Source organism: Anolis carolinensis, chromosome 2 (assembly GCF_035594765.1).
Source record: "Anolis carolinensis isolate JA03-04 chromosome 2, rAnoCar3.1.pri, whole genome shotgun sequence".
Lineage (NCBI taxonomy): Eukaryota > Metazoa > Chordata > Lepidosauria > Squamata > Dactyloidae > Anolis > Anolis carolinensis.
Window position 1 is genome coordinate 201,034,178 of NC_085842.1, and position 27,965 is coordinate 201,062,142.

General features: G+C 40.8%; 1 protein-coding gene across 5 annotated transcripts in view; it reads left to right on the forward strand.

The window, feature by feature from the left end:
* LOC100562246 (neuronal acetylcholine receptor subunit alpha-7) overlaps window positions 1-27,965 on the forward strand; it is a 208,657-nt gene that overhangs the window by 155,213 nt on the left and 25,479 nt on the right. For all 5 annotated transcript variants that reach the window (XM_008118694.3, XM_003226032.4, XM_062974152.1 and 2 more), the window contains 3 exons: window positions 3,241-3,408; window positions 7,526-7,720; window positions 9,899-9,985. In XM_008118694.3, the coding sequence (XP_008116901.1) occupies window positions 3,241-3,408; window positions 7,526-7,720; window positions 9,899-9,985 (450 nt within the window). The remainder of the gene's footprint in view (window positions 1-3,240; window positions 3,409-7,525; window positions 7,721-9,898; window positions 9,986-27,965) is intronic.

A 27,965-nucleotide genomic window follows, 5' to 3' on the forward strand; every position in this document is an offset into this window, starting at 1 on the left:
GCCCATTTCGGCACATGTTGCACCTTGCCTGGGTTCTATGAATTAGTCTCCAGTGTTAATATTGTATGTTTTATGTTGATTTTCACTATTATTTTTACTGTAATTGATGTTTTTATTGGATAACTGTTTTATTGCTGTGTTTTGATATTTGATTGTTTTATCGGGCAAGGCCCCATGTAAGCCGCCCCGAGTCCCTTCGGGGAGATGGGGCGGGGTATAAAAATAAAGTTATTATATTATTATTATTATTATTATTATTATTATTATTATTATTATTATAACAACAACAACAAGGACAATGAAAGAACAATACAATATTTAAAAATAAAAACAATTTTAACCAACATACATTTATCAGGATTTCAATGGGACGTGTGGTCCTGCTTCTGGCCAATGAGATAGTCAAGTTAATTAGGGTTGTTGTTGTTGTTGTTGTTGTTGTTTGCCTTCAAGTCATTTCAGACTTTGGGCGAGCCTAAGTCTAAAATTTATTTATTATTTATTTACTGCATTTATTTACTACATTTGTATCACACCCTTCTTACCCCAAAGGGGACTCAGAGTGGCTTACAAATTATATGTACATACAATATATATTATTAGCATAGCCCAATATTAGCATTATATATGACTATGTTGAACTATACCACTATACTGTAATATTATTAGTAATATTATACTAATAATATTAGTATACTAATAGGAGCCCCCAGATGGCGTAGTGGACTAAGTGACTTGAAGGTTGGGTTGCTGACCTGAAAGCTGCCAGGTTCGAATCCCACCTGGGGAGAGTGTGGATGAGCTCCCTCTATCAGCTCCAGCTCCATGCGGGGACACGAGAGAAGCCTCCCACAAGGATGGTAAAAACATCAAAAACATCCGGGCGTCCCCTGGGCAACGTCCTTGCAGACGGCCAATTCTCTCACTCCAGAAGCAACTCCGGTTGCTCCTGACACGAAAAAAAGTAATATTATATGTAATATAGAATATATAATTAATATTATTACATGGTATTATTATTAGTGTTATATTGTATTACATTATAATATTATTATCCATATTATATGTATATACAATATATTATATTATAAAACTGAGGGCGGGGGCCAGGTAAATGACCTCGGAGGGCCGCATCCGGCCCCCGGGCCTTAGTTTGGGGACCCCTGCTCAAAACAATTAATGTGTTAGCATTTTAACACTGCTTTTGAAAGTGATTTTTGTTTTTTTTTAAAAAGCCAAATAATGCTTAACATTTCACATTGTTTTGTTTCTTTTGCCTTTTTTGCCACCGCGACTCTTTCTAATCATTTCAAATGATTTTATGGTAACATGTTACTCAGCTTAACAGAATGAATTTCAGAAATGTCTTAAATTTCACTAAAAGAGTACCATTGAGAAGTTACTAATTAGTTAACTTTAAAATGATAATGTTTCCAAGTTGTGCCATGGACAGCAGTCCCACTGAAGACATGTAGTCTGGTGGCACAAATGGGAAACCTTCTTCACTAACAAGTGATGCACAATGAAGGAAGGCAGCAACACCGTAAGAGCAGGAAAACTATGTAGTAGGCTTGTGCAATTCGGTTTTTTGGTGTCTGCATTTCATGGGTACCCAGATCCGTTTTCGATAGCCTCCCGAAAATCGGCTAATGAAAATATCTGATTTTGGCTAGGCAGCCAAAAGATCTGGGAAGATCTGGCCAATTGGCAGCAATAGGAAACATATAAGGTTGCCCTTTCCATTCCTGGGCTCCTTTCTTTACTTCCTTTCAAGGGAGTCTGGGTTTGAGCAATGGGGTTAAGGAAGCTTTATTTATTTATTTGCAGTATTTATATTCTGCCCTTCTCACCTCGAAGGGGACTCAGGGCAAATCACAATACATATATCCATGGCAAACATTCAATCCCATTATTAGACATACAACACATACAGACACAAATAGAGGTAATACAACATTTTCCAACTTCCGGCTTCAGGAGGTTATACTCAATTCTGGCCACAGGGGGAGCTGTCAATTCATCCACGATGATGCTGAGGCCCTTTTGATCATAGTATTTCCTCCTTGCTCTTCAATCGCCAGCAGTGTCGTAAATTAAATTAACCTCCCCTAAATTTCTCTACTCACAGTTGCAGCTGTTTTCAAACTGCTTAGGTGGACAGTAAGCTAGGCTATTAAATGGTCAACTGTTCAATCAGACACAGGCTTCGAACTTGCGATCTCTTGGTCAGCAGTGCTTTATTGCTGCAGGCTATTAACCAACTGCACTACAGCCCAGCCCAGCATCCTTCCTGTGACCCTTTCCTTTCTTGCCTGCAAGAAAGTCTGGGTTTGAGCAACAGGGCTAAAGAAGCATGCACTGCGTACTCCCAAATAGAAAGGAAGGAGCCGTTTCGGGCGAAAAAACATGGCAACTGAGCCCTTGCCGCTTTGGCTGTCTGAACAAGCCAAACAAGTCAAATTGGCAGAAGGGAACAGACCAAACCGAATCTATTCACAAGGCTACTATTTACCGTAAGTTGTATAAACAGGGGAAATTGCCTATAGTTTCCCTTCTAGATAGTAGACCCAATGGCATGAAGGCCGAGACCACTGTGAGATGTTTGAGAACATTGGTTTGAGCCTTCCACTTTCTGACAGGTACTGGGCAATACAGAATACTGAACAGTCATTTGAAACCAAAGGCATAAATTTTGCTCATTGAACTGGAACAAGAAGTGCTGGCAGTAGTGTCTTTTCAGAAGGAAAAAGAGCCAGTAAACATCCTACTGCCTGGTGATGAGGGAGACATGAGACACTGGTATGAGAAAATCAGCAGTATGAGTGACTTTTACATCGCACATAGCAATTGTGCTGTTGCAGTCAGTTTTGCTTGCAGCAGCATGATGGGTAATATAATCAGTCTCTCATTGAGATGGGAAAAGATAAAAGGAACAAGAAAAAGAAAGAAAGCAGAGATCTGTATGTTGGAGGAATTAGTGCCATTCATTTAGCTGAAGCTCTAGATATTTCTTCAGTCTTTCTCATCTGATAATGCTTCTGAAGGCCGTGTCTGAAACTTAAAATTAATAGGCACCATTTGTTAGCAGATCAATTTGGGATGCATTTCAAAGCTGTCTGCTCCTTTGAACTCTTGATTGCAGGCAAATACAAGTGCAATTTCATCCCATTTCACTCATGCCTTGGAGATCACACTTATCCTCCCTTTTAGAAAAATTCACAAACAGATTTCTAATTACAGGAATCTTGAAGAGCACGTGTTACATTGATGTCCGCTGGTTTCCTTTCGATGTGCAGAAATGTGATTTGAAGTTTGGCTCATGGACGCATAATGGCTGGCTGCTTGATCTGCAGATGCTTGAAGCTGATATTTCCAATTACATATCAAACGGCGAGTGGGATTTAGTGGGTAAGCTGGCTTTCTTAAAGAATTTTAACGACTCTAGAGGATCTTTCCGAAACTTCTATTAGTCTAGGACAATTATTTTCTCTTTTGTTTTTTCCTAAGCGTCTGCTTCATGTTGCAAAGCAGAATGAGAGGAACTTGAGCCTCCTGCGTCTCCTTGTAGGAGGCTCCTTTATCTTGCTTGGGAGAAGGATGAACTGAGCAACCATTTCTGTGTGTTTTGGCATCAGGTGTGAGAGAATCATACAGTCATTTCGAAATCCACAGTTGGGTGATATCTTCATTAGGAACAAATGTCACAAAATGGCACTGTTTGTAAGTGTTAGCTTAGGTAAAGGTTTTCCCCTGACATTAAGTCTAGTCGTGTCTGACTCTGGGGGTTGGTGCTCATCTCCATTTCTAAGCCGAAGAGCCGACGTTGTCCATAGACACCCCCAGGGTCATGTGGCTGGCATGACTGCATAGAGCACCGTTACCTTCCCACCGGAGCAGTACCTATTGATCTACTCACATTTGCATGTTTTCGAACTGCTAGGTTGGCAGAAGCTGGGACTAACAGCAGGAGCTTATCCCGCTCCCGGGATTCGAACTGCCGACCTTTTGGTCAGCACCTTCAGCAGCTCAGCAGTTTAATTTGTCCCTTAAATGCTGGTAAGGAACTAAAGGAAGGCCAGATTAACCCCATAGTCCAGAACCCCACTAGTCCAGGAAAGTAAAGGATGCCAGAGCCTCAGTCCTTCAGATCTTCTGATGTCTTTTAATTTGGATAACGTATTGTTGAGAAAACCCAACGGGCTGTTTCTCTGTCTTGCCAAGCAATCTGACCAGCATGCTTGCTATCACCTCACCTCCAATATTTATATTCCATTAGTCTTAAAAGATAAATAGAAAATCAAATCCTGCAGGTTCACTTTTGTCTTTTGATCGATTGGAATTTGGGACTTCACAGAAAGGCCCCGAGTTACTTGTTTTATGTAAGATCTATGTATTGGTCCAGAGTATTTGAACTTGCATTTACATACAAGAGCTTATAATTTTATCAGCCTTTATCAGGCCTAATGTTTCAATCCAGATGGACCATTTTACAATGTGAACAGAAGTTCAGAATCTGATTCCTTAAGTCATCAATGCTGCTGATGAGCTGAAGGGAGAAACTCTTGTTTTTCTCCTTGTGAAACCCTACTGCTGCTGCTAACAAAGCCAAATGTTTGTTTTTCTTTTTTTTCTTTTCACATAGAAAGCTTGCATTTCAGAAACTCCCCCAAATCCAGGCAGGTTCTTCCAGGGTGTGTTATTTCTAAAGGCTCAGTGTGAAACATATCACTTCTTAAGCTGAGGCTTCAGAGCTTCTCCAGGCTTCGCCTTTTAGGGCTTGTATTCAGACAGTGCAGCAGTTTTGGCCAAGTTGGTGAGCTTCTCCAGGCATCTTCCCATGGAGTTTGCTTGGAGAATTCACAGCCTTGATGTAAATTAACAAAGGTTCCTGGAAAGAGTTGCCATAAAATACGATGAAAAACAGTGGTGATGTTTGTTCTGTACAAAAACAAAAGAAACATAACTTAATTCAGCTCAGACTGTACTATAAACATGCTGAGAAAACCACAACCTATCATGCTGTATGCTGAACATTGTAATAACTATTGATTGTTGTTTGTACCTGATGGAGAGCTCGAAAAATGGGCAATTAAATCTGACAGTCTTGGTAATGAAATTGGCCAGAGGAGTTGTGGATACTATATTTTTATGACAAATCTTAAGGAATGCTGATGATGGTCAGAATGGAATTTTTAGTCTAGGCTATTATTTCATTACTGGCCTGATTTATAAAGACTTTTTTCAATACACGTGTGCAGTCAAATGTCCAGTATTTTACATTGGCCCCATGAGAGAACTAAATGTCGATCAGCAGCAATTGCGTTTATCTTATTTCTCCAAAAAGCAGAATTTATTGCATTCCCAAGGAGCCACGGTGGTGCAATGGGTTAAACCAGGGGTCCTCAAACTTTTAAAGTAGAGGGCCGGTCCACAATCTTTCAGACTGTGGAGGGGCCGAATTATCATTTGAAAAAAAACCCAAACAAATTCCTGTGCACATTGCACATGTGTGGGCCTGCTTCTGGCCAATGAGATAGTCCAGTTAATTAGGATTGTTGTTGTTGTGTGCCTTCAAGTCATTTCAGACTTTGGGCGAGCCTAAGTCTAAAATTATTTATTTATTCATTTACTACATTTATTTATTACATTTATATCCTGCCCTTCAAACCCCGAAGGGGACTCACAGCAGCTTTATGTACATACAATATATTATATTATTAGCATAGAACAATATTAGCATTATATATTACTACATTGAACTATACCACTATACTGTAATATTATATGTAATATATAACATATAATTAATATTATTATATGGTATTATTATTAGTATTATATTGTATAACATTATAATATTATTATCAATATTATATGTATATACAATATATTATATTATTAAAAATGATATAAAATATTATATTATATAACTGAGGGCAGGGGCCAGGTAAATGACCTTGGAGGGCCGCATTCGGCCCCCGGGCCTTAGTTTGGGGACCCCTGGGTTAAACTCTTGTGCCAGATGGACTGCTGATCTGAAGTTAAAATGGTGTAAAACTGCATTTTGTCTGCAGTGTAGATGCATCTGAAGATCTAGTCAATTGAGAAATTCCAAGTCTCTGAAATATGAATGACTAGTAATCTAACTTCTCCTTTCCACTTGTAAAAGGGCAAACCTGTTTCCCCAAAAATAAGACAGGGTCTTATATTAATTTTTGTTTCAAAGGATTCATTAGGGCCTACATATAGTTGTCTGGATACTATTTAAATTGACTTTTTAATGAACTGTAACTAGGGCTTATTATTTGAAGTTGGGTTTATATTTTGAGCATCCTCAAAAATCCTGAAAAATCACCCTAGGGCTTATTTTCAGGGTAGGTCTTATTTTCAGGGAAACAGGGTACGTAATAGGGATTTATGGAATTGATTACCCAGCTAGATCTGACAGCACCAAGATGCTATACTGTTGGCAGAAAGGTGCTTGGCTGCCTCCTATTTCTGTAAAATTAGAGAATTCTTAAACCCCTAAGTCAATAAATCTTGAAAAGTCAGCATTTACGGAAACCCCATTGATTCAATAGGCCTCCTTTGTCCAGAATTAACTGTAGGATTCAGATCCTAGGAAATGCAGCTGAGCAAATACAAGTGCTTAGGCAATCCCTCCTTGTCCAAGTATGATGGCTTTCCAAGTATAGTGTTTTGGCAGTGGATATGTAGGTGACTGTGGAACCCTATTCTTGACCGGCATGTTCTTCCACAGTGAGGGCATCGGTTTCCAGGTGGTAGGCAGACATGGTCAGGGTTGGCTTGACGCGCCTTCCTCTTGACATGCTTCTCCCTTTCATCCTCCATTCATGCCTCTTCAAATTTCACAGCACTGCTGGGCACAGCTAACCTCCAGTTAAAGTGCTTAAGGGCCAAGGCTTCCCAGTTCTCGATATCTATGCCACAAGTTTTAAGCTTAGCTTTAAGTCCATCTTTAGATCTCTTTTCCTGTCCACCAACATTTCATTTTCCAAGTAAAGACAAATGGGCTGAAAGATTGAGCTTATGAGCAGTCAGTTTTCAGGAAGTAAGGGAAGGAGGTTTAAGGAATCTTCAGTGAGTTCTTTGATGCTTGCATTAATCTCTGCTCATGTCTCCCATCTTTAAGGCATAGTGGCTTTTGGACTGGAGTGATGATCAACAGTCCAATTTGTCTATTTGGAAAATTGGCTTCAGAAAACAATTTCCAATTGTGTGTTTTTAAAGAAAACCACCTCATTGTGTCTATTAAGATGTCACCAAAGTATCAAGAGCAATAACCAAAAGTTGAGCCTTGCCCACATGTTTATGCGTGCCTTTTGCACTAACCCTACACTTTAAAGAGGAAGGAAACGTCAGATTGAAGAAGCAGGTTGCCGACCTCATCAACGGAGAAACCGTTGTTGACAATGGATGACTTAGCAATCATTCAGCACTTTTGATGGCAAGGCTTTCTCAAATAGTTCTCCTCATCTTATATCTCCAATTTGCTTCTGTGCAGGTGTTCCAGGAAAAAGGAATGAGCTGTACTACGAATGTTGTAAAGAGCCATATCCAGATGTGACTTACACTGTGACAATGCGCCGGCGTACCCTCTACTATGGATTGAATCTGCTGATTCCCTGTGTCCTTATATCAGGATTAGCGTTGCTTGTTTTTTTGCTGCCAGCTGACTCTGGAGAGAAGATATCTTTGGGTAAGAGCTGAGGAGGTGGACTAAATATCCCAAGGGCACCAGATCTCAGAAGCTAAGCAGGGTCTGCCCTGACCTGTATTTAGGTGGAAAAACTTCAACAAATACCAGATGTTGTAGGCTATATTTCAGAGGAAGTAACTGACAAAACTATCCCCATGTATCTCTTGCCTCAAAAAACCCTGTGAAATGCATGGAGTCATCTTAAAGAGACATGCACACATACAAGAGCTGAGAATCTCGAGTACTAACAGAGAATAAGGCGGAAGAAATATAGCCCATATAATTTTAGTTTGTATCCCTTCAGGTGAAGGAGAAAGAGTTAAAATTATTGAATATGTAAAAAAAAATCACACACTCATCCTGCATGTGTTAAATTATCACATCAGAGAGAAAAGTTGACTTTAGGGACCTCAGCACAAGGGGCATTTTTGTCTAGTTTTGCCGCTTTTATCTCGTCACACGATGCATGGCAGGCCCTGCCGACTTCCTGACAAAGTGGAGAAGCTTTCTCGTCCACTACAGGGAGGAGAGGAGGAGATTTCTGCCATCACTTTCCCATGTAATGGCAGAAAGGGCAGTGGGGCAACGCGTATAGCCACCCTTTCTGCCATCAGATGAGGGGAGGGAAAGGGTGCCAACAGGGCCGTAGCCAGAAAAAAATTTCAGGGGGGGGGGTTTGAAAATTTGGGGGGGGGGTTTAACCCCTAGCACACACCCCTCCCTGCTACAAACCTGTCAATATCTGCTTGAGATAGTGCCTGGAGGGACTCTTAATGTTTTGTGTCTCGTAGACTTAGCATGGGGATTTGGTTAACCAGTTAAAATTCATGAGTAAACCAGGCTTTTTTAATAACCTGAAAAATTTCGGGGGGGGGGGGGTTGAACCCCTAAAACCGCCCCCTCGCTACAGGCCTGGGTGCCAAAGCACCCTCTCCCATCACCTCCATGTGATGTGGGGAGGAGGGGGGGCATGCGGGACGCTATGAGCCTTCTTATGCAAGCAATTGCTGGTGCAACAGCATGGCCTGAAAGGGCTGCATGAAGAGGTCATAAGAGAAGACGATCAGATATATGACACCTTCTCCTACTTTCTGTAGTGGTTCCCTCTACCATCCTCATGGGTTTATCCTCCTCAAGACTTCTCATATGATGTTTCTCTAAACATAAGACACTGTCTTATATTGATTTTTCCTCAAGAAGACACACTATGGCTTATTTTCAGGGGATGTCTTTTTTTATAATGGTACAACAATCTACATTTATGGGATTATCTCTCTGTGTTCAGTAGCAGACTGCTTCCTGAAGCTTTCCCCCTATCTCCTGGTTTGTGTAGGATGAGAGAAACCCACAGACTGTTGCTGATCAGTGCCGGGGAGCAGCAACTTTACTGGTGTTTATTGGGCCGGGGGGGGGGGGGGGGGGTTAGAGAGACCTGCAGACTGTTGCTGGTTGGTGCTGGAGGAGAGAGACCCACAGTGCTGAGTAAAACAGTAGCCACAGCTTTACTTCTTTCCCCTGAGGACACACAATACCTAAAGCAGAACGTCCTGCTTCTCACTTCACTGAGGACTTTGATTTTCTATGTCTCTCTCTATGCCTCAGTTTGTAGCATGCACACAACTAGGACATGACAGGGGGAGCCAACCTTGTATGCTGCATAGCCACACCTATAATTATGTCTTATTTTTGGGGTATGGCTTATATTGCGCAAATTCTTAGAAATCCTGCTACAGCTTATTTTATGGATATGTCTTATTTTCGGGGAAACAGGGTATTACCCAAAGAGCTGAGTATAATAATAGTCCAACTTCTGGCAACAAGAATGCAGAGTGGGAAACGTTGGCTTCTCAAACTACTGTTGGCTTCTCAAAACCAGGAGAATGGTGTTATACAATGAATGAATTTGGAGGCTGTGCAACTTCTAGGAGATTGTCAGACTATTTTGCAGAATGTGTGGAGCAGTTCTGATTAAAAAATGTATGCTAGGCTATGCTGCGAATGCTCTTCTTAATCTTCGACCTAGTGAGGTCTTCTAAAATCAGCCCTGAAGATGAATATGTAACACTTAATTGCACACCTAATAGATGGGATATACGTTATTCATCATTTTAAAAATGGAAAGCATTCAGGAATTCATTACCTACCTCACCTTTTGTCTCCTTCTCAATTATTTTGCAGGCATCACAGTTCTGCTGTCCCTGACGGTTTTCATGTTGCTTGTGGCAGAGATAATGCCTGCCACTTCAGATTCGGTTCCCTTAATAGGTATGTTGAAGTGGTCACAATTTTCTTACAAACTGGCAATTTTTTAGCACTTTCTGGAGTCAGGCTACGTGTATGCTGAACTTTCTTGTTGAAATGAATCAGGGTTTAAATGCTTAACTTTGGATCAGGCTCATGAACAGAAGTGAATGGTGGAAAGGGTGTGCTTTTTCATACTGAAACCCAGATCTCAAGTATTTTCTTGGAGCAGAACTATAAATAGCAACTCTTCTGGGTGTTTGCAAAAGAAAATAATTACTTATGGGAAACTGAGAGGAATAGGGAATGGGAAATGGGGAAAAATGTGCTGCAAAATACATGACATAATTATGAATAGGAAATAGGAAGAAACAGCTCATTCCCCACAACAAATTGTAGTTGCACATTCTTAATGCTGATCTTAATGCTCTCCCTATTCCTAATGTTGATCAGGAGTCATTGGACATGGAGTATAATTTCGAGTAGTTGCAGAAACAGCAGGTGTAAACCAACAGATATGGATCTAGGGCCAAGTGAGAACATTAGACTAAGGGGAAGCTTGTAATTTTGTGGATTTATCTCCCAGAGTCCAAGGGCCATTCCTCTCAGGCTTCTCTATAACCTCTGAGTTTAACAACAGCCTTCCTATGAATCGGCAGGATGTTGATCATGATGAATTTTCTAGCAACTTGTGAAGCTTCAATTGCTGCAGCTGGATGGGAAGCAATATTACTCAGAAGTGACTTGGTGCAATTCATTCAGAAGATGCTTTCATTACTTGGACTCATTGAACAGATTGTGTGACTGTGAGGTCATCATCATCACAATCAAAATTGCACATTACTGAACAGAGAACAAATCATTCACTAAATGAAAATATTTGTAATTATTCTTTTATGCATGTGTATTACAAAAAGGACTCATCTCTGCAAAGTTTGTTACATTTCCATTTAAAATCTGCATTGATGCAAATAACTTGCCCTTTGCAGTCACTGAAAACATTTTCCGAAACCATTCTATAGTGTGTAAAAATGGCTCACAAAATTTCCTGTGTTTTGCCGCAGTAATCTTTGCAGACACTAATGGGTTTTCGGTGAAAACCTTATTGTTACCGTATATAGATCAACTTTTTTAAAAATTCAAAAATTACAAAAGGTCTGAGTCACAGCTTAATCTTTCTTATCATTGATAATTGTATTTTTAAAAGAAAACTCTCTCGCATATACCTGGGATAATAATCATTTTCCTGACATTTCCAACAGTTAATCCCACACTTCCTGACACAGATCAGATTTTTAAATTTTTGTGCTGTATAATACCACAGACTGGTACAACTGGAGGATTTGGGAAACTTTCAGAAGTGTCTGTGATGCAATATTGAGAGACATGTTGTAATGCGCTTTACATTGGTCTTTCTCTGTACCAAGTTGGGAAACTCCAATTAGTTCAAACATGGGAGCCAGACTACTTCTAGGAACATCTAGGAGTGAGCATATTACACCATATTGAAGTCACTCCACTGGCTGCCAATTAGTTTCCAGACAAAGTACAATGTGTTGGTTTTGAACTTTAGGTCTTCTGTGGGGTATTTTCTCCATCCAACCAGAAACCAATTGGCAACTATCACCTAAAGGACCTTTTCATCAGCTGCCCCAAGACTGTGGAATGACTTGCTGGAAAGATTAAATGAATTCTCAGTATTTGAGAGCCAATTGAAGACCTATCTCTTCCAGCAGGCCTCCCCAATCAGAAATATATTTTAATATATGTATTTTACATAATGTTTTATGATGAAGTGTTTTCACTATCTGGTGCTCCACCTCGAGTCACCAGGAGAGGCGGGTAAGAAATAACATCAATAAGAAACAGCTGTTGGAAATAGCAACCTTCTTCAAGCCTCCACTAGTTATTTGTTTGTATATAATTCAGATTGTATATGTGTGTATTGGTTTGCAGTTTTCCTTAACTCTGTGTTGTGGGAGGGGCTTCATACTATGTGATCAGAACTGGGACTGTTCAGGACTCAGACTCCATTTTAGAAACAGTATGCTTTCAGACTCCAGTAGAAACAGAATGCTTTAGAGAACAGGCTCCATTGGACTTTCAGACTAGGCAGAGACTATTAAACTTTCAGAAGAGAGAGATGCTTTAGACCAGGGGTCCTGAAACTTTTGAAGCAGAGGGCTGGTCCACAATCCTTCAGACTGTTGAGGGGCCGAATTATCATTTGGAATAAAAAAAAACGAACAAATTCCTATGCACACTGCACATGTCTTATTTTTTGTAGTGCAAAACAGCAACAACAACAATGAAAGAACAATACAATATTTTAAAATGAAAACAATTTTAACCAACATAAACCTATCAGGATTTCAATGGAAAATGTGGGCCTGCTTCTGGCCAATGAGATAGTCAAGTTAATTAGGGTTGTTGTTGTTGTGTGCCTTCAAGTCATTTCAAACTTTGGCCGAGCCTAAGTCTAAAATTCATTATTTATTTACTGCATTTATTTACTACATTTATATCCCACCCTTCTCACCCCAAAGGGGACTCAGAGCAGCTGTATGTACATACAATATATTATATTATTAGCATAGCACAATATTAGCATTATATATTACTATATTGAACTATACCACTATACTGTAATATTATATGTAATATGTAACATATAATTAATATTATTATATGGTATTAGTATTAGTATTATATTGTGTAACATAATATTAGTATCAATACTATATGTATATACAATTATATTATATTATTAAAACTGATATAAAAATATTATATTATAAAACTGAGGGTGAGGGCCAGGTAAATGACCTTGGAGGGCCGCATCCGGCCCCCAGGCCTTAGTTTGGGAACCCCTGCTTTAGACTATGGACCGTTAAGATTATAAGAAAGATGCCCTGTGTTATCTGCACAGAGAAACTACTTCAAATCCTATCTGTAACTGGACTGAGAAGCAGTATACCTGAATGCTGAATACATGGAGTTTGTGAGTAAACCAACTATGTTACTTTGAAAGAGCAGCAGTAATAGTTCTGTAAGGGAACTTTGCTTTCAATGTGCCTCTCTTATCATCCCCCTCCAGGTAGCTCCTAATCTGCAGCCCCCAATCTATGGCCATAAAGTAACTGGTGGAAAGAAGGGCATCTAAGAATTATCTGCCTATATCCCTATAGCCCTCCTTGCTTTACTCAACAGTTTCTGAAGCCACCTACATGGCTATATCCTGTTTTGTGAGGAGCAAGCAGGATCACAGGATCATCTTTTCATAGCCAGATGTGAAAGCCCTGCCCACTTCCCATGAAGAAGGGAATAGCAGTGCGGGAAACTTCAGAGCTGAGGTGGTAGTGTATCACTGGGTTAGCATTATGGTCTCATAGGATTATGTCTGGAAACAACCAATTTCTACAAAACTTTCTGTTACACCTTAAATTGAAAATTCATTAAAATAATGTTAATCTTATATACATTTTCAAACTATTTTCACTTTGGGGTTGGAAGCTTTTTTTTCTTCCTAAAGAAATTCAGAAATTATGGGGATTTTTTTTTACAGAACCAATCAAACACCATGTTCAAGCCTTCCCAGATAACTTTCAATTTCCTGTTGGCTTCATAGTTATGAAGGTTGAAAGCACACATTTGTGTCTTGGCAGGGTTAGACTTCAAGAGATTATCTTTGAAGTAGCTGGAGAGATCTTTAAGGGCATTAGTAAGTTGGTTTTTCATTATTTCAATGTCTTCAGCTTGTGTTGTTAGGCCAGTGAAATGAAGTAATGAGATACTCCTATGCTGGCTGCTCTGAGTGTCAACTAAAATGGTTTTTATTTAAAATGGACCATCTAACAAAAAGGAGGAAAGCAAATGGGGATTTCAAAGAATGATGTTGTTTTATAAGTAGACTGTGTAGAAAAACAGCTTCTTATAGCCCTTCTTGCTTTACTCAACAGATGCTGAGTATTTAGATGTTTAGTAATTAACTCAGCTTTCAATCAAGTATAGATTAGTCACACATAAAGAATGTTTGCTTTAAAGAAACGTGTATGTGATCCACAATCCCATTTCTGAAATTACCTAGAGAAAACAGACCTACAAATCCTCATTAACACTTACTGCAATATTTTTCACAAATAGTCAAAACAATTGGAGCATATTGAAGGTGTTTGGAATACATTTTGTAAAGAAGCCATCTAGGTCAATGGCATGTTGTCCCTTATGTCTGCTTGGAAGATTTCATTTTCCTTGCTCAAAAGCCACAGCATGATAAAAAGGCCCACACTTAGGAGACTCTCCACAGGAAGAAGGGAGGAAAAGAGTTTGAATTAAGTGGTCTCTGTAACAGGCTGCCCATGAGCACTTCAACAGACAGCAATGTCCCTCCCTAGCATGACCACAAAATGGGACTCCAGCACAGTGCCTCCTACAGAGTCCTATGGGATAAAGCCCTTGTCTTATGTGAAGGTCATTAGAACAGGTTTAGCTTCTGTCTGATGAACATAAACACACAAAAAGCAGCAGTGTAGCAAGTCAGACCAATTTGATTTGTTTAGCTCAGTATGATCAACTCCAGTAGCAGCAGCTATGTAGAGTTTCAAGAAGGACTATTTCCTAGCTGTACTTGGAAATAGTGTCTTTGGTGGTCCAGGTATTGACTGACTCTACTCAATTTCCAATATCAAATGTGATTGTTTTTGTGCAGAATAGCATAGTGATACAGTATCTCAGTATAAGTTGCTATCACATCAGATGGGCAAAATTGCCCATCATATGACACTCCCTCTTCACTTATGACACAGAGCCCACCGGCTCCCATCCCACGACATAGAGCTACTTCCGATGAGGCTCTGTGGTGCAGGTGAAGCAACATGGAAGGCTTCCCATGTTGCATAGTCAACAACGGGGGGAAGCTGGACAGTGGACACTTCCCCCTGTGGAATAGGATGAAGGGAAAGCTGGGTGATGCGGTGCAATCACGACACATGACGAATCCCAGTCTTTATGTGATGAGATCCTTGGTCTCTTCAGATATATATATAAATGACTTAAGACCCAAGGATGAGGTTATGTAGTTCCATGGTAAAGCATTTGAAGCCCTATGGTTTAATTCCTGTCACCTTTAGTTAGAATCATAGAGATAGAAGAGACCACAGGGAGCATTCAGCCCAACCCCCTACCGTGCAAGAATAGCACAACAAATCACTCCCACAGATGGCCATTCAGTCTGTGCTTAAAAATTCCCAGAGGAGGAGACCTCACAACACCACCTCCAAAATGTGATGGTCGGGGTGCATGTGGTGATCTTTTTTTTTTTTTTTGGTCATCCAACACTTTCTCTCCTCTTAAAAATGCTTTTGATTGAAATAGGAAATAAATTGAATTTCAACAAATTTGATTCTATTGTTAAAACCTAAGAGTTTCTGAATCTAATTGGGGGCTTTCAGCTACTTCTGATTTTGGGTAGCAGTGGGGTGATTGGTGCGAATGGGGTGATATGCGATCCCATAAGGCCTAATACAGTGGTTCTCAACCTGGGGTCCCCATATGTTTTTGGCCTTCAACTCCCCAAAATTCTAACAGCTGATAAACTGGCTGGGGTTTCTGGGAGCTGTAGGCCAAAAACATCTGGGGACCCTCGGTTGAGAACTACTGGCCTAATGAAATGCTCTCCATTGGCGCAGTTATTTTTTAGATTTGTTTTTGGCTCAAAATAGTTAGTAAAACTTGATAACTCATGGAACTGTTTGTAACTTTTTGTGTAATTATAACATGTTACCATCATAAAATATACTTCTTTGGAATACTGCTTTTGAAACACCATGTGTATCCATTAAGAAAAGTAAAGCAGTGGGTGATATCCTGTTGGAGAGTTATGAATCCTGTTCCAATTTCCTGTCTCTACTCACTTGGCAGTAGCCTCTGTTTTAAATGGGAGTCTGTTCCTCTGTCAATTGAGAAGTAGTTGACAACCATTCTCATCCCTTTCTGTGTGTGATCTCTGGGGTGACAGGCAAAGCCTCTGTCGTAATTCCCGTTTGTGCTAACAATAATTTACGTGGGGGCGGTATTGGACAATCAATGATTTGCTCCCCAATCGACGGAGACCTCCCCCTCCCCATGGAGCGCAGAGCCTGCTGCCTGGAAAGTGAGGATTGAAGACTTTCACAGTTGCTATGTATCCCCTAAACTGGGGCTACATAGGGACAAGGAATATGAAGTAGTCACAGGTGCATTACTCTAGGTTATGCATTCATAACTGGCCAGCAGGAGTTGGGCCACATTGTGGGTCATTTTCACAACTGAGGAGCTGTTGCTGCCAGTGTTTCTTCATGTGAAAAGCACAGCTTTTTCTTCTGCATTTATTCCACTCCTGGCAATTGCGAAACAAATAATACGCTAGATATGAATTGATTAGACAGGTGTGGGAATTGCTAAGCAGCAACAGTATGAAGAGGCCACTGGGCTGGAGAGGAGCCGCATCTATATTTATATTGTTTGCTAGGAAATGTAAGAGGGAAGGTGCTGTTCAGCTCAAGTCCTGCTTATAGGGTTCCCTTAAGCAACCAGTTGGGCACTGAGCGAACAGAATGCTGTGCCAGATGAGCCTTTGATTTGATCCACCATGACCCTCCTTATGTTCTTATGCCTTCTTTACTGCAGATCAAACATTGTAAAGGGGCTCTTTTTATTCTTGACTGCTCTCCTGTGCTAGAAATATAGAGGCAATATGGGCTAGACACGTTTAGAATGTATATTTATTTCTGAGTTCCTATATTCCACTGACATTCGCAGATTTCAAACCAGGGGATTCAAGCCAACAGAACATAAACCGAATATGTGAACATATAAAATACATTTATAAATATATAAAAATAAAAAGTATAATATAATACACAAGCATATATTTATGTCATAAGGAATAAATATATAAACGTATAAAATGAATACATACTGTATTTACACTTCCCCGTGAATAAAACGTGTAGTTGGATGCATGGCACCAGGAAGTCTTGCATATGTCCTCAATGTGCACCTAACATATGAATGGTTGTGCATATTAGAAAGAGATTATTTTATGTGGCAGGTGCCTTTCTCCTCCAAATACAGAGCCATGTTCCTTATGAAGATATAAAAGCCAACACACTGCTTAAATGTAAAGCCCTTTATGACCTCAGACCCACATAGTGTCAATGTCATCAGTACAAGCTTTCTTTGCCAGTTCTAGGCTGTGCTTGAGATATCTTTGTCAACTAGCTGGAATGTGTCCAGAGGAGGGCGATTGAAATGATCAAGGGTCTGGAGAACAAACCCTATGAGGAGCAGCTTAAAGAGCTTAGCCTGCAGAAGAGAAGGCTGAGAGGACACATGATAAGGGCCATGTATAAATATGTGAGGAGAAGTCATCGGGAGGAGCTTGTTTTCTGCTGCCCTGGAGACTAGGGCGCGGAACAACGGCTTCAAACTACAGGGAAGGAGATTCCACCTGAACATTAGGAAATACTTCCTTGCTGTGAGGGCTGTTCAGCAGTTGAACTCTCTGCCCCGAAGTGTGGTGGAGGCTTTTAAACAGAGGCTGGATGGCCATCTGTTGGGGGTGCTTTGAATGTGATTTTCTACTTCTTGGCAGGGGGTTGGACTGGATGGCCCCTATGATTCTAGGAAAAGATATAATCATCCCAAGAGAGGCTTTCCTGCTGTTGTTTTGAGGCTGGGGAAACTTTTCTGCTTCATTGTCTGATTCACTGTATCTTTCTGGAGAGGATAGCAGGGCATTCTCAACGGCATTTGAGCTTTTGGAATTACTTTGTAGGGTAGTTTTATTTATCGCTGTTGTGAGTCAGTTGTTTGAAACCTAAATGTTTAAAGCTTGTGTAAATAATTATTTTGTGATGGTCTTTTGTAGCTCAGGAAGAGCAGCATTAAACATTTCCAATAGTTAAATAAATATGGCATACTGTGGAGAAAATAGAACCCAATAGGATGGAGGGAATAAATCATTTCAACTTCACCAGCATGTACTGAAGCAATCAAGAGGTAGCTTGGAAATCTACCGATCCATCTATAAAAATATTCATATCAGGCAAAACCTCCTTCTTTAAACAGAAAAAGGGACTGGCAAGAGATAAGCAGAGCCAGTGTGGTTTATTTATTTATCGTGTCAGAAGTGAATTGAGGATACAGTTATAATGTATTTAAAAACACAAACAAAGTTAAAAACTTGGTATTATGCTAGATTTCTTTTGACCAGAAGCTGACCACTTGGAGTGCCCCTGGTGTTATTGTAAGAAGGTCCTCCATTGTGCATGTGGCAGAGCTCAAACTGCATTGTAGTAGGTGGCCTGTGGTTCGCTCTCACATTTAGTGGACTCCACTTTGTAGCCCCATTTCCTAAGATTGGTCCTGCATCTCATGGTGCCAGAGCGCATTCTGTTCAGCATCTTCCATTGCGCCTTCCATTGCTCTGTGTGCCCGGGGGGGGGGGGGGGGGAGATTTTCATCCAGTTTCAGCCACTGATTGAGGTTCCGGGTTTTAGCCTGCCACTTTTGGACTCTTGCTTCGTGCGAGTGTCTCTGAATCTTAGGAAGCTGTTTCTTGATTTAAGGCATTGGCATCCTGGCTGAAATCCGAACAGCGGATGGGACGGAGTTGTCAATGCCTTGGTTCTTTCATTACAGGCTGCTACTTCCTGATGGATGTCAGGTGGTGCAATACTGGCTAAACTAGTATAATTTCTCCAGTGGTGTAGCCAGTGTGGTGTAGTGGTTTAAGTGCTGGACTAGGAAACCAGAGTTTGAAAATCATACTCAGCCTCCGAGGAAGGCAAACCTGCTCCGAACAAATCTTGTTAGGAAAACCTTTTAATAGGTTTGCCTTAGGGTTTGCTTCCGGGAAAAAATCAGGGTGCTGGTTTTAACCTTTAAAGCCCTGAACGGTTCAGGTCCAAATTATCTACTTGACCGCATCTCCTGTTGTGAGCCTGCCCTAGCCCTGTGATCTGCTGGAGAGGCCCTACTCTCAGTCCCACCCCATCTCAGGTGTGGCTGGTGGGAACAAGAGAGAGGGCCTTCTCAATGGTGGCTTCTCAGCTCTGGAACTCTCGCCCAAAGGACATCAGAGTGGCTCCCTCCCTGTTGTCTTTTGGAAAATAAATAAAAAAACTTTTCCTTGGAAGGAGGCTTTTGGGGAAGACAATGGTTAACTGGGTTTAATGGCAATGGATTTTGATAATGGCAATGGATTGTGATTATGGCAATGAGATAGAGGCGGTTTTTAATATAACTGGTATTAATGCTAGTTTTAGTTGTTTTAGTTGAAATTTTAATGTATTTATTATGTGTCATGTATTTGAATTTGATGTTGTTTTATGCTGAATGGCATCGAATTGTTGCCGACTGTTAGCCACTCTGAGTTCTTCAGTGAGGGAGTGAGGATGTAAATAAATAAATAAAATAAATTAGGGTTGCAATCAGTTGGAAATGCCTTAAGGTCATAGAATGACAACACATAATCAAGGAGAAAGGACATTAGCTGCCACAGGTACTGCATTTGCATGTGCAATCTGCGCATGAAAACAACCAAGAGGTGCTTGCTGCATGTATATTTAAAAGTCTCTTCATTGATAGTCATATCGCACTCTAGTATAGTGCCTCAATGACAATCGTTTGGCCAGAGCCAAGCCCTGCCATCTGTGATCAAATGAGGCTTGTTAACACTGCCGGAGCCCAAAGGGAGGTCTACTCCTCTCAATGGCTGACAATAGAGCACAGCCCTCGCAAAACCCTTGGACTCAGATTATGCAATAGTGGAAGCTGCCTGCCAGAGGTTTGCTTTCTGAATACCTAATTTCTGTAATATTTTCTCACACTCTTTACCCTCAGTGGAAGATAATTGCAGGGTACCTTTCCAAGGTCAGTTTCACTGTAGGAGTGTGTGTGTGATAGAGAGAGATCACACTAGCAATTTGTGTCAGATTGTGAACATACACTTGATTTCACCATTTATGACTTACAAGGCTTGTTATCACTTACATTGGTACCAAAATGTGCTACCCTTCAATAATGTTTGGATGTGTATTAATGTGAAGGGAGCATAACATCTATGGAGAATTTTTTTCATGACACCTTTGAGCCTATCAGTCTTTAGAAACAACCGAATAGTGTTGTTACAATTGAAGAGAGTGTGTTGTGTGTGGCTTTGAGTCACCTGACAATTTGCAGCAACCCCATATATTTTATAGGGTTTCCTAGGTACATCACATTGCCCAACTTAAACATTACTTTGCAGGCCACATGATACATAGAACAGATAGGTGCTAGAGCAATGCCACGGCAACATGGTACCCACGGGGATGGATGAGACCTCTTGGTTGTCCTCCCACCTGATGGTCTGATATATTCCATATGGCATATAATGGGAGAGATTAACATGGTTGTACATGGTGAACATGGTACAATGGTCAACTCATGCTCGAAATAGATATGAATGGAATAGAGGTGATGTTGTGATTCACATGAAAGCTGAGGAATGGATTGTCTTAAGTGTTAAGTTTCATAGGTAACAAATACTCAGAGGTGGTTTTGTCAGTTCCTTCTTCTGAAATACAGCCTATGGAACTAAGTATTTGTTGATACTGTTATATCCAGGTACTAACCTGGGTTGACGTTGCTTAACTTCCAAGATTAAATAGGACTTGGTACTTTTAAAGCAGTGGTTCTCAACCTGTGAGTCCCCAGGTGTTTTGGCTTTCAACTTCCAGTAATCCTAACAGCTGGTAAACTGGCTGGGATTTCTGGGAGTTGTAAGTCAAACACCTGGGGACCCACAGGTAGAGAACCACTGCCTTAAAGTATTAGGCCCGAAGTGAGATGAGACCAGTACCTGTGGCTCCTCTGCTTGTTATTCAGTGCTGACCAGAGGTATCCATGGGATCTCTCTCATTATGACATATACCTTGTTTTGATGGAAAAAAAATTCCTCTGATCCTTATGGGATACACTATTAAAACAATGTACTGGAATCAGTTTTGCCCCCAAAGTGGAAATATGCTTGTTGCAGATTCTCTTTCTCAGTTCCGTTTGTCACCATTTTCATGCCCTTTAACCACCCCAATTTGGAAGGAGAGTCCCAGTAAATATTTCTTTTTGTTTTTTAAGTTGTTTTTAAAATGTTCCTATTTCTCTTTCCTCCACATGTTTCTTTCCTTTGTCACCAGCTAACTTCAGTTGCTGGAAATGGGGTTGAGTGTGCTTGATGAGTCTGCAGTCAGTGGGATGGATGGGAGTGGTTAGACTGAGTCTTTTCTTTCCCTGTGAACTCAGTTTAAAGCAAACTATGGCAGAATCTTCTGGCTTGTGTGATATTTCTTGTTTACAATCTTAACCATATTATCATGCTTGGCCACTCATATCCTGGTTTTCATCTGTGAAATGTCAGGGGGGGGGATTTTCTCGTGGGTGGGTAAGTCTCCCCCCCCCCCAAAAAAAACCACAACAACTCATGGGTGGGTCAGTGGCCTGTGAAAGTGGGAGCCCTTGGGAGGTTGAGAAAAATATCATCGCACCATCACATACATACATACATACATACATACATACATACATACATAAAAATAAACATTCGCTTCTATTATAGACTAGTTTGGGGACCCGGTGGTGCCTGGATTATTTGAAATAGGCATTATTTGTTTTGGGGTGTTATGGTAATTTCTAACATTATTCACAAAAAAGCTAGTCTTTCCTTTTGTTATTTAGGAATGCTCCCATTAGAAAATGCATAAGGATGTGTGTGAACTATAACTCCAAAAATCGTGGATCAATCTCTCCCAACCCCCACCAGTATGCACAGTTGGCCATGTTGAGTCTGTGTGCCAAGTGTGGTCCAGATCTGATGTTGGCTGGGTTCAGTGCTCTCTGGATAAGGGTGAACTACAACTTCCATATGTCAAGGACTATCGCCCCCAAACCCCACCTGTATGCACAGTTGGCCATGTTGAGTCTGTGTGCCAAGTGTGGTCCAGATCCAATGTCAGCTGGGTTTAGCGCTTTCTGGATAAAGGTGAATTACAACTCCCATATGTCAAGGACAATCAGCCCCAAACCCCGCCTGCGTGCACCGTTGGCCATATTAGGTCTGTGTGCCAGGTCTGGTGCAGAACTGACTTTGGCTGGGTTCAGTGCTCTCTGGATAAGGGTGAGCTACAACTCCCATATGCCAAGTTGGCCATAGTCCATTGTCGGGGGGGCGGGGGGGGTATCCCAATTTGCCATGTTGGGTCTGTATGCCAAGTTTGGCCCTAGTCCATTGTCTGTGGGAGGTCCCAATTCTTCTGGATGTGGGTGAACTGCAACTCTCTGAAATCAAGTTCAATTCCCCGAATCCCATCAAGTATGTGCAGTTGGTCATGGGGGAAGGTCTGTGTTCAAAGTTTGGTCCAGCTCCATCATTTGTGTGGGTGGCAGTAGTCTCTGGAAGTGGATGAAGGTACTGAAAATTCCATCTTCCATGGTCCATACTTCCCAAAACACAGCCATGATGTAAAATGTGTCATGGAAGGGTCTGTGTGTCAAGTTTGGTCCAGGTCTGTCATTCGTGGGGGTTGCAATGGTCTCTGGAAGTGAGTGAAGTTACTGTAAATCCCATCATCTGTGATCCATCCTCTTCTAAACCTCAGCAGGACATAAAGTTCATTGGGGGGGGGGGGTGTCCCAAGTTTGGTTCATGTCCATTATTTGTTGAGATTGCAGTGCTCAGTGGAAGTCTAAGCCGAAGGGGTTTAAGGTGCTGCAAATCCCATAATCCATGGTCCAGCCTCCCACAATCCACATCAGGACGTAAAGTGGGTCACGGGGTGTCTGTGTGTCAAGTTTGGTCCAGGTCTGTCATTCATGGGGGACACAGTGGCCAACGAGGCTGCGATAATCGGAAGCAGGACCCATGCTGCAAATCCTCTTCTGCTTTGCTCACTGGTGAAAGTGGGTTGGAAGCAGCACCCTGATCCTCAGCTGTAGAGACCACCTTTGGCCTATCCAGCTATGGCTGTTACTGGGAAAACAATTGTATAGATTCAGGTTGGATCTATGCTGTCATATAATGCAGTTTCAATGCAGTGTACATCCAGCCTGAGTCTAGGTTACGGATCCACAAGTTCAATACTGAATACTAGACAGTACCTTTAGTATCATCATAGATAGGTTTTGTTTCCATGAAGCAGTGGAGTTAATGAGGAAGTTAATGAGGCATTTCTCCCAATTGCTTGAGATTTTGTGAATTGTTCTGGAGCTCATTGCAAACTGGAGCCTACCAATGATGTAGTTATTTTAGCATTTTCCAGAAATTGCCCCTCCTCCGTAGGCTGTGCCAAATATTTATTGAATCTAAGTTTCAGGTTCAAATAAAAAATGTCAGTGAGGTATAAATATTCCCTGCAAATCCTTTAGTGTCAATATTCACCTTTCTCACATTCTTTGTAGAGTTATTGTTTCTGCAGACAACTTTTACTTTGGGAACATTTCTGTCCTGGCTTCAGCTTCTTCCTCTTTCCTGAATCATGAAGGTGATCTCAGAAATGCATTAATCAACTACTGAGTAGGATGAGATCATGGTATCTTATGATAAATGTGCCCTACCTGATGATATCATAGAGGGCAAGTGAAATCAGTTGAGAATAAGGACGAGAAATGTACATGAATGACAAATATTTCGCCGTTAATCACCATCATCACAAAAGGGAGGCGTTCTGTGGCACTTCCCCAAATATCAGAACCAAAGTAGATAAATTTTAGCTGAGCCCTGTTCCTATTTGTCTTAAAGTGGTAGAGACTTTGTACAGATAAAGGCATCTGTGAGGCTTATTGGGCTACAATGAATCTATTATTTTCACAAGGATCGCTTTGTACTGTGCAGAAATAGACTAACATGGCTACTCTTATGGAGTCTTCTTCTTGATCTGCATTTAAGGGTCAAATTACGAATATTAGTAGAAGACCCATAGTTAGTTCTCCTGCTTGTTTTGCTCTGTCTAAAAAGTGATGGTGGTGGTGAATACAATTAGAAGAATGATGCTAGGAAAATTTTCCGTTCCCAATGTACTGTTTCTTACCCAGCAGACAGCACAAAGTAGCACCCTTTGGGCTGTTTATTACTTTTCTGAGTGCTACACTTGAAATACCCATATTCTATATTACATGCATATGTATGTTTCCTTAATGTCTTCTATGATCCTCGTGGCGTGCCTGAGGACCACAACAAAAATCTTTCACAATAGTCATTTTGTATAATGTGTTGCAATGAGCACAAAAGCTACCTGAGGGAACTAAGAGACCTGTGCTTGGCTGATTTCTAGAGTCATACATATTCTCTTTACAAAGGGAAAGATGTGCCATGAGTAGTGCTAACTGGGGGCATGGAAAGTAGGCTGTGTCTTTTGCATTTGCTGTCTCCCTCTCACCCTTGTCCTGCTGCTTCTGTTGAAACCTCTCTCCCGGCCTATACATTTCTCCTTTTCACTTCGTTGTTTTGATTCTGTTTCATCAGGAGAGGTGTGAAGTTGGGGAAATCACTCCTTTCCCCTCCAGTCCCTTGCTTTTTGGTGTCATTATATTTTAGTCCACAGGTGAGGCAAGGACCTTTCTCCTTGACACCTAATTTCCTTTGTCGTTCTTTTAGCATTTGTTGAGCAACAAATTTTGTTTTGTTTTTGTGGAGATGTGCATTCAGTCATACAAACTTTCTGCAGTCTGAAATGATGTAGACCAGGGGTCCCCAAACTTTTTGAAGAGAGGGCCAGTTCACGGTCCCTCAGATCGTTGGAGGGCCGGACTATAGTTGAGAAAAAAAAAACTATAAACAAATTCCTATGCACACTGCACATCTCTTATTTTGAAGTAAAAAAACCCAAACGGGAACAAATACAGCCTCAATGTTAATAAAAATCATAATCATAATAAAAATAATAAAGAAGGTTGGAAGGGACCCCTTGGCCCATTTAGTCCAACCCCCTTCTAACTTTGTGCACCAAAAGCACAAGCAAAGCACCCCTGACAGATGGCCACCCAGCCTCAATGTTGTTAATAATAATAATAATAATAATAATAATAATAATAATAATAATAATAATAATAATAATAATAATAATACATCACACAGCCCTAAACGCTTGGTACGAAATCCAGCATATCTATCTCGTTTGCTGTGTTATACTGTGTCTTTGTGTCAATAATAATAATAATAATAATAATAATAATAATAATAATAATAATAAAGAGGATTGGAAGAGACCCCTTGCGCCATATAGTCCAGCCCCCTTCTGCCTTTTTGCACCAAAAGCACTAGCAAAGCACCAGCCTCGATAATTAATTATTAATTAAATACTAATTCAAATACTGTTATAAACAAGAAAAATTCTGGAAGGCACTCACCAGGCGAGGGAGGGGCCGGGGGCCGGATAAATGGCTTCGATGGGCCGCATGTGGCCCCCGGGCCTTAGTTTGGGGACCCCTGATGTAGACCATCTCAGGTAGAATGGAGTTATGGAGGCAAAATGACTGCACACAAGTTTTGCTATTTTGAGGGAGTACTTTAGAAAACATACACCCTTGCTTATTTGTGCCATTTGTTTCCAGGCTATCCGAAAAATATGGAATCTTAGGGTGTGTTTGTATGACATTTTCTATGCAATTTGTGGCAGCTTTTTGATCCCATGTCAGTGTGGAGGCCATGAATCTGTTGTGGATTTTAGTCTCATTTAAAGAAACTATCTAAAGAGTTGAGACTTGTTTCTGGAATATCTTTCACAGTCTTGTTAGCGCCTTTAAAGTTTGCAATAGATTCCAGAATGGATTCATTTCTCAACTGTCATTGGGGCCACAGATGGTGATAGTTAGAAATTAGGGTGGCTGGCCATATATTCCCTGAGGCCCCCGGTGGTGCAGTGGATCAAATCTCTGAGCTGCTTAACTTGCTGACCAAAAGGTTGGCAGTTTCAATCCGGGGAGCAGGGTGAGCTCCCGCTGTTAACCCCAGCTTCTGCCAGCCTGGTAGTTCAAAAACATGCAAATGTGAGTAGATCAATAGGTAACGCTCTGGTGGGAAGAAAATGGCACTCCATGTAGTCATGCAGGCCACATGACCTTGGAGGTGTCTACGGACAACATTGGCTCTTTGGCTTAGAAATGGAGATGCGCACCAACCCCCAGAGTTGGACACGACTAGACTTAATGTCTGGGGAAAACCTTTACCTTTACCTTTACCTTTACCTTTACCTTTACCTTTACCTTTACCTTTACCTTATATATTCTCTCTTCCCACCATGAAGAAGTTCCAGTTCCCACACACAATAGGAACTAGGACTTCTTGACATACTGCTACAACAGAGATTTCCAAATATTTCATGTTGATTACACGTATTTTAGACCTGTATTTTTTCGTGACACAGTAATTCAGTTTTATTAGCAAAGTGTAAATTCAAGCAACCCCTTATAGGAGATACAGACACATACATAAATTGTTATAACAAACATATGGGGAACACAATGTATCTCATCAAAGCCTTTTATTTATATATTTAAAATATTTGATTTATTGCTTATTTTACATAGATTCAAAGGTTTCTCTTTACATTGGTGTGACACACTTACACACTCCAGCCGACACAATAACGTTGTGACAGACAGTTTGGAAAGGTCTGCACTACAGGCTAGTATATGAGTAGGGATGGTGCAGAAATGCATTCACTTCACATTTGAATGCAAAGTTCCTTAGCTCACACTTTTGAAACCAACACACAGAGATGCAGTCAAACTTTGAGATACACACTGTTCTGAATTTAGTCACACAGTTCTTCACTCATGCGAGAGGGAAGAAATAGCATAGAAAATGTGTTACATTAAGTGGGAATAATCACAAGAATTCTGTCTAAGGTGAAATTGTAGGCAAAAAGATGCATGGAGGGTATATATTTGATTTAAACTAAAGCTGCTTCTGAAACTACTGGGGTTGTGACTAGAAATATAGGAAGCTGCCTTTTGCTGAATCCATTGGGCCAACAACATTGACTGGTTGGAAGAATTTCCTTATACATGTAACCGAGAGGCTTTTTTAAATTTTCTCAGAAAAGATCCCGAGGATTCAATTTGGGTTTTTCTGCATGCCTCTAATTTTCCCACTAAGCTAAAGTCCTTGCAAATTAATATTTTAAAATGATAGCCAATTTTTTATCATGTCAGAAGTGACTTGAGAACATACTTCAAGTCCCTTCTGGTGTAAGAGAATCAGCCGTCTACAAAGACGTTGCCCTTGGGACACCCGGATGTGGTACCATCCTGCTGGGAGGCTTCTCTTATGTCTCCAAATGGGAAGCTAGAGCTGACAGGCAGGAGCTCACCCCATCTCGCAGATTCAAACTGCCAAACTTCAGGTCAGCAGTTCAACTGGCGTAAGGGTTTAACCCATTGTCCCACTGTGACCCCAGATCACAGCCAATTATCACAGTCATTTAATAGTAGACCCAAATCCACATTCTGTAGGGTGATGGTTAAAGCTAAGTCATAGTGATCAGTTGTGGGCATAGCCTCTGACCAAAATGCAGTTGTCAGTCCACAAGGAGAGTATGCTCAACAAAATTAGTGGATTCTATATAAGCGTTGATTTACTAAGTTTTTATTGATTCTGGTTTATTCTACTTTAGTTGGGAATAACAATTGGATTTAGGCCTCTCTGCTTTTGCTTTCTGAGCTCTTGCAATCCACAGTTTATGTATCAAACTATTTAACTTTCCAAGAGTGCACAGAGAAGCAGACTACATTTCATTCAAGGCGGTAATTGCCAGACGTTCACTCAAACTGTTGAATTCTTTTCACAGAATAATACAATTGGAGGACATCCCAAAGGTAATTTAGCTGGCATTCTTTCCCTATCATGGCAAGATTCCCAAACCCAAACCGTATGCCTCTCATTTAGCCAAATAATAAGACCTTCTCGTTACAGCTGTGTCTCTTTATT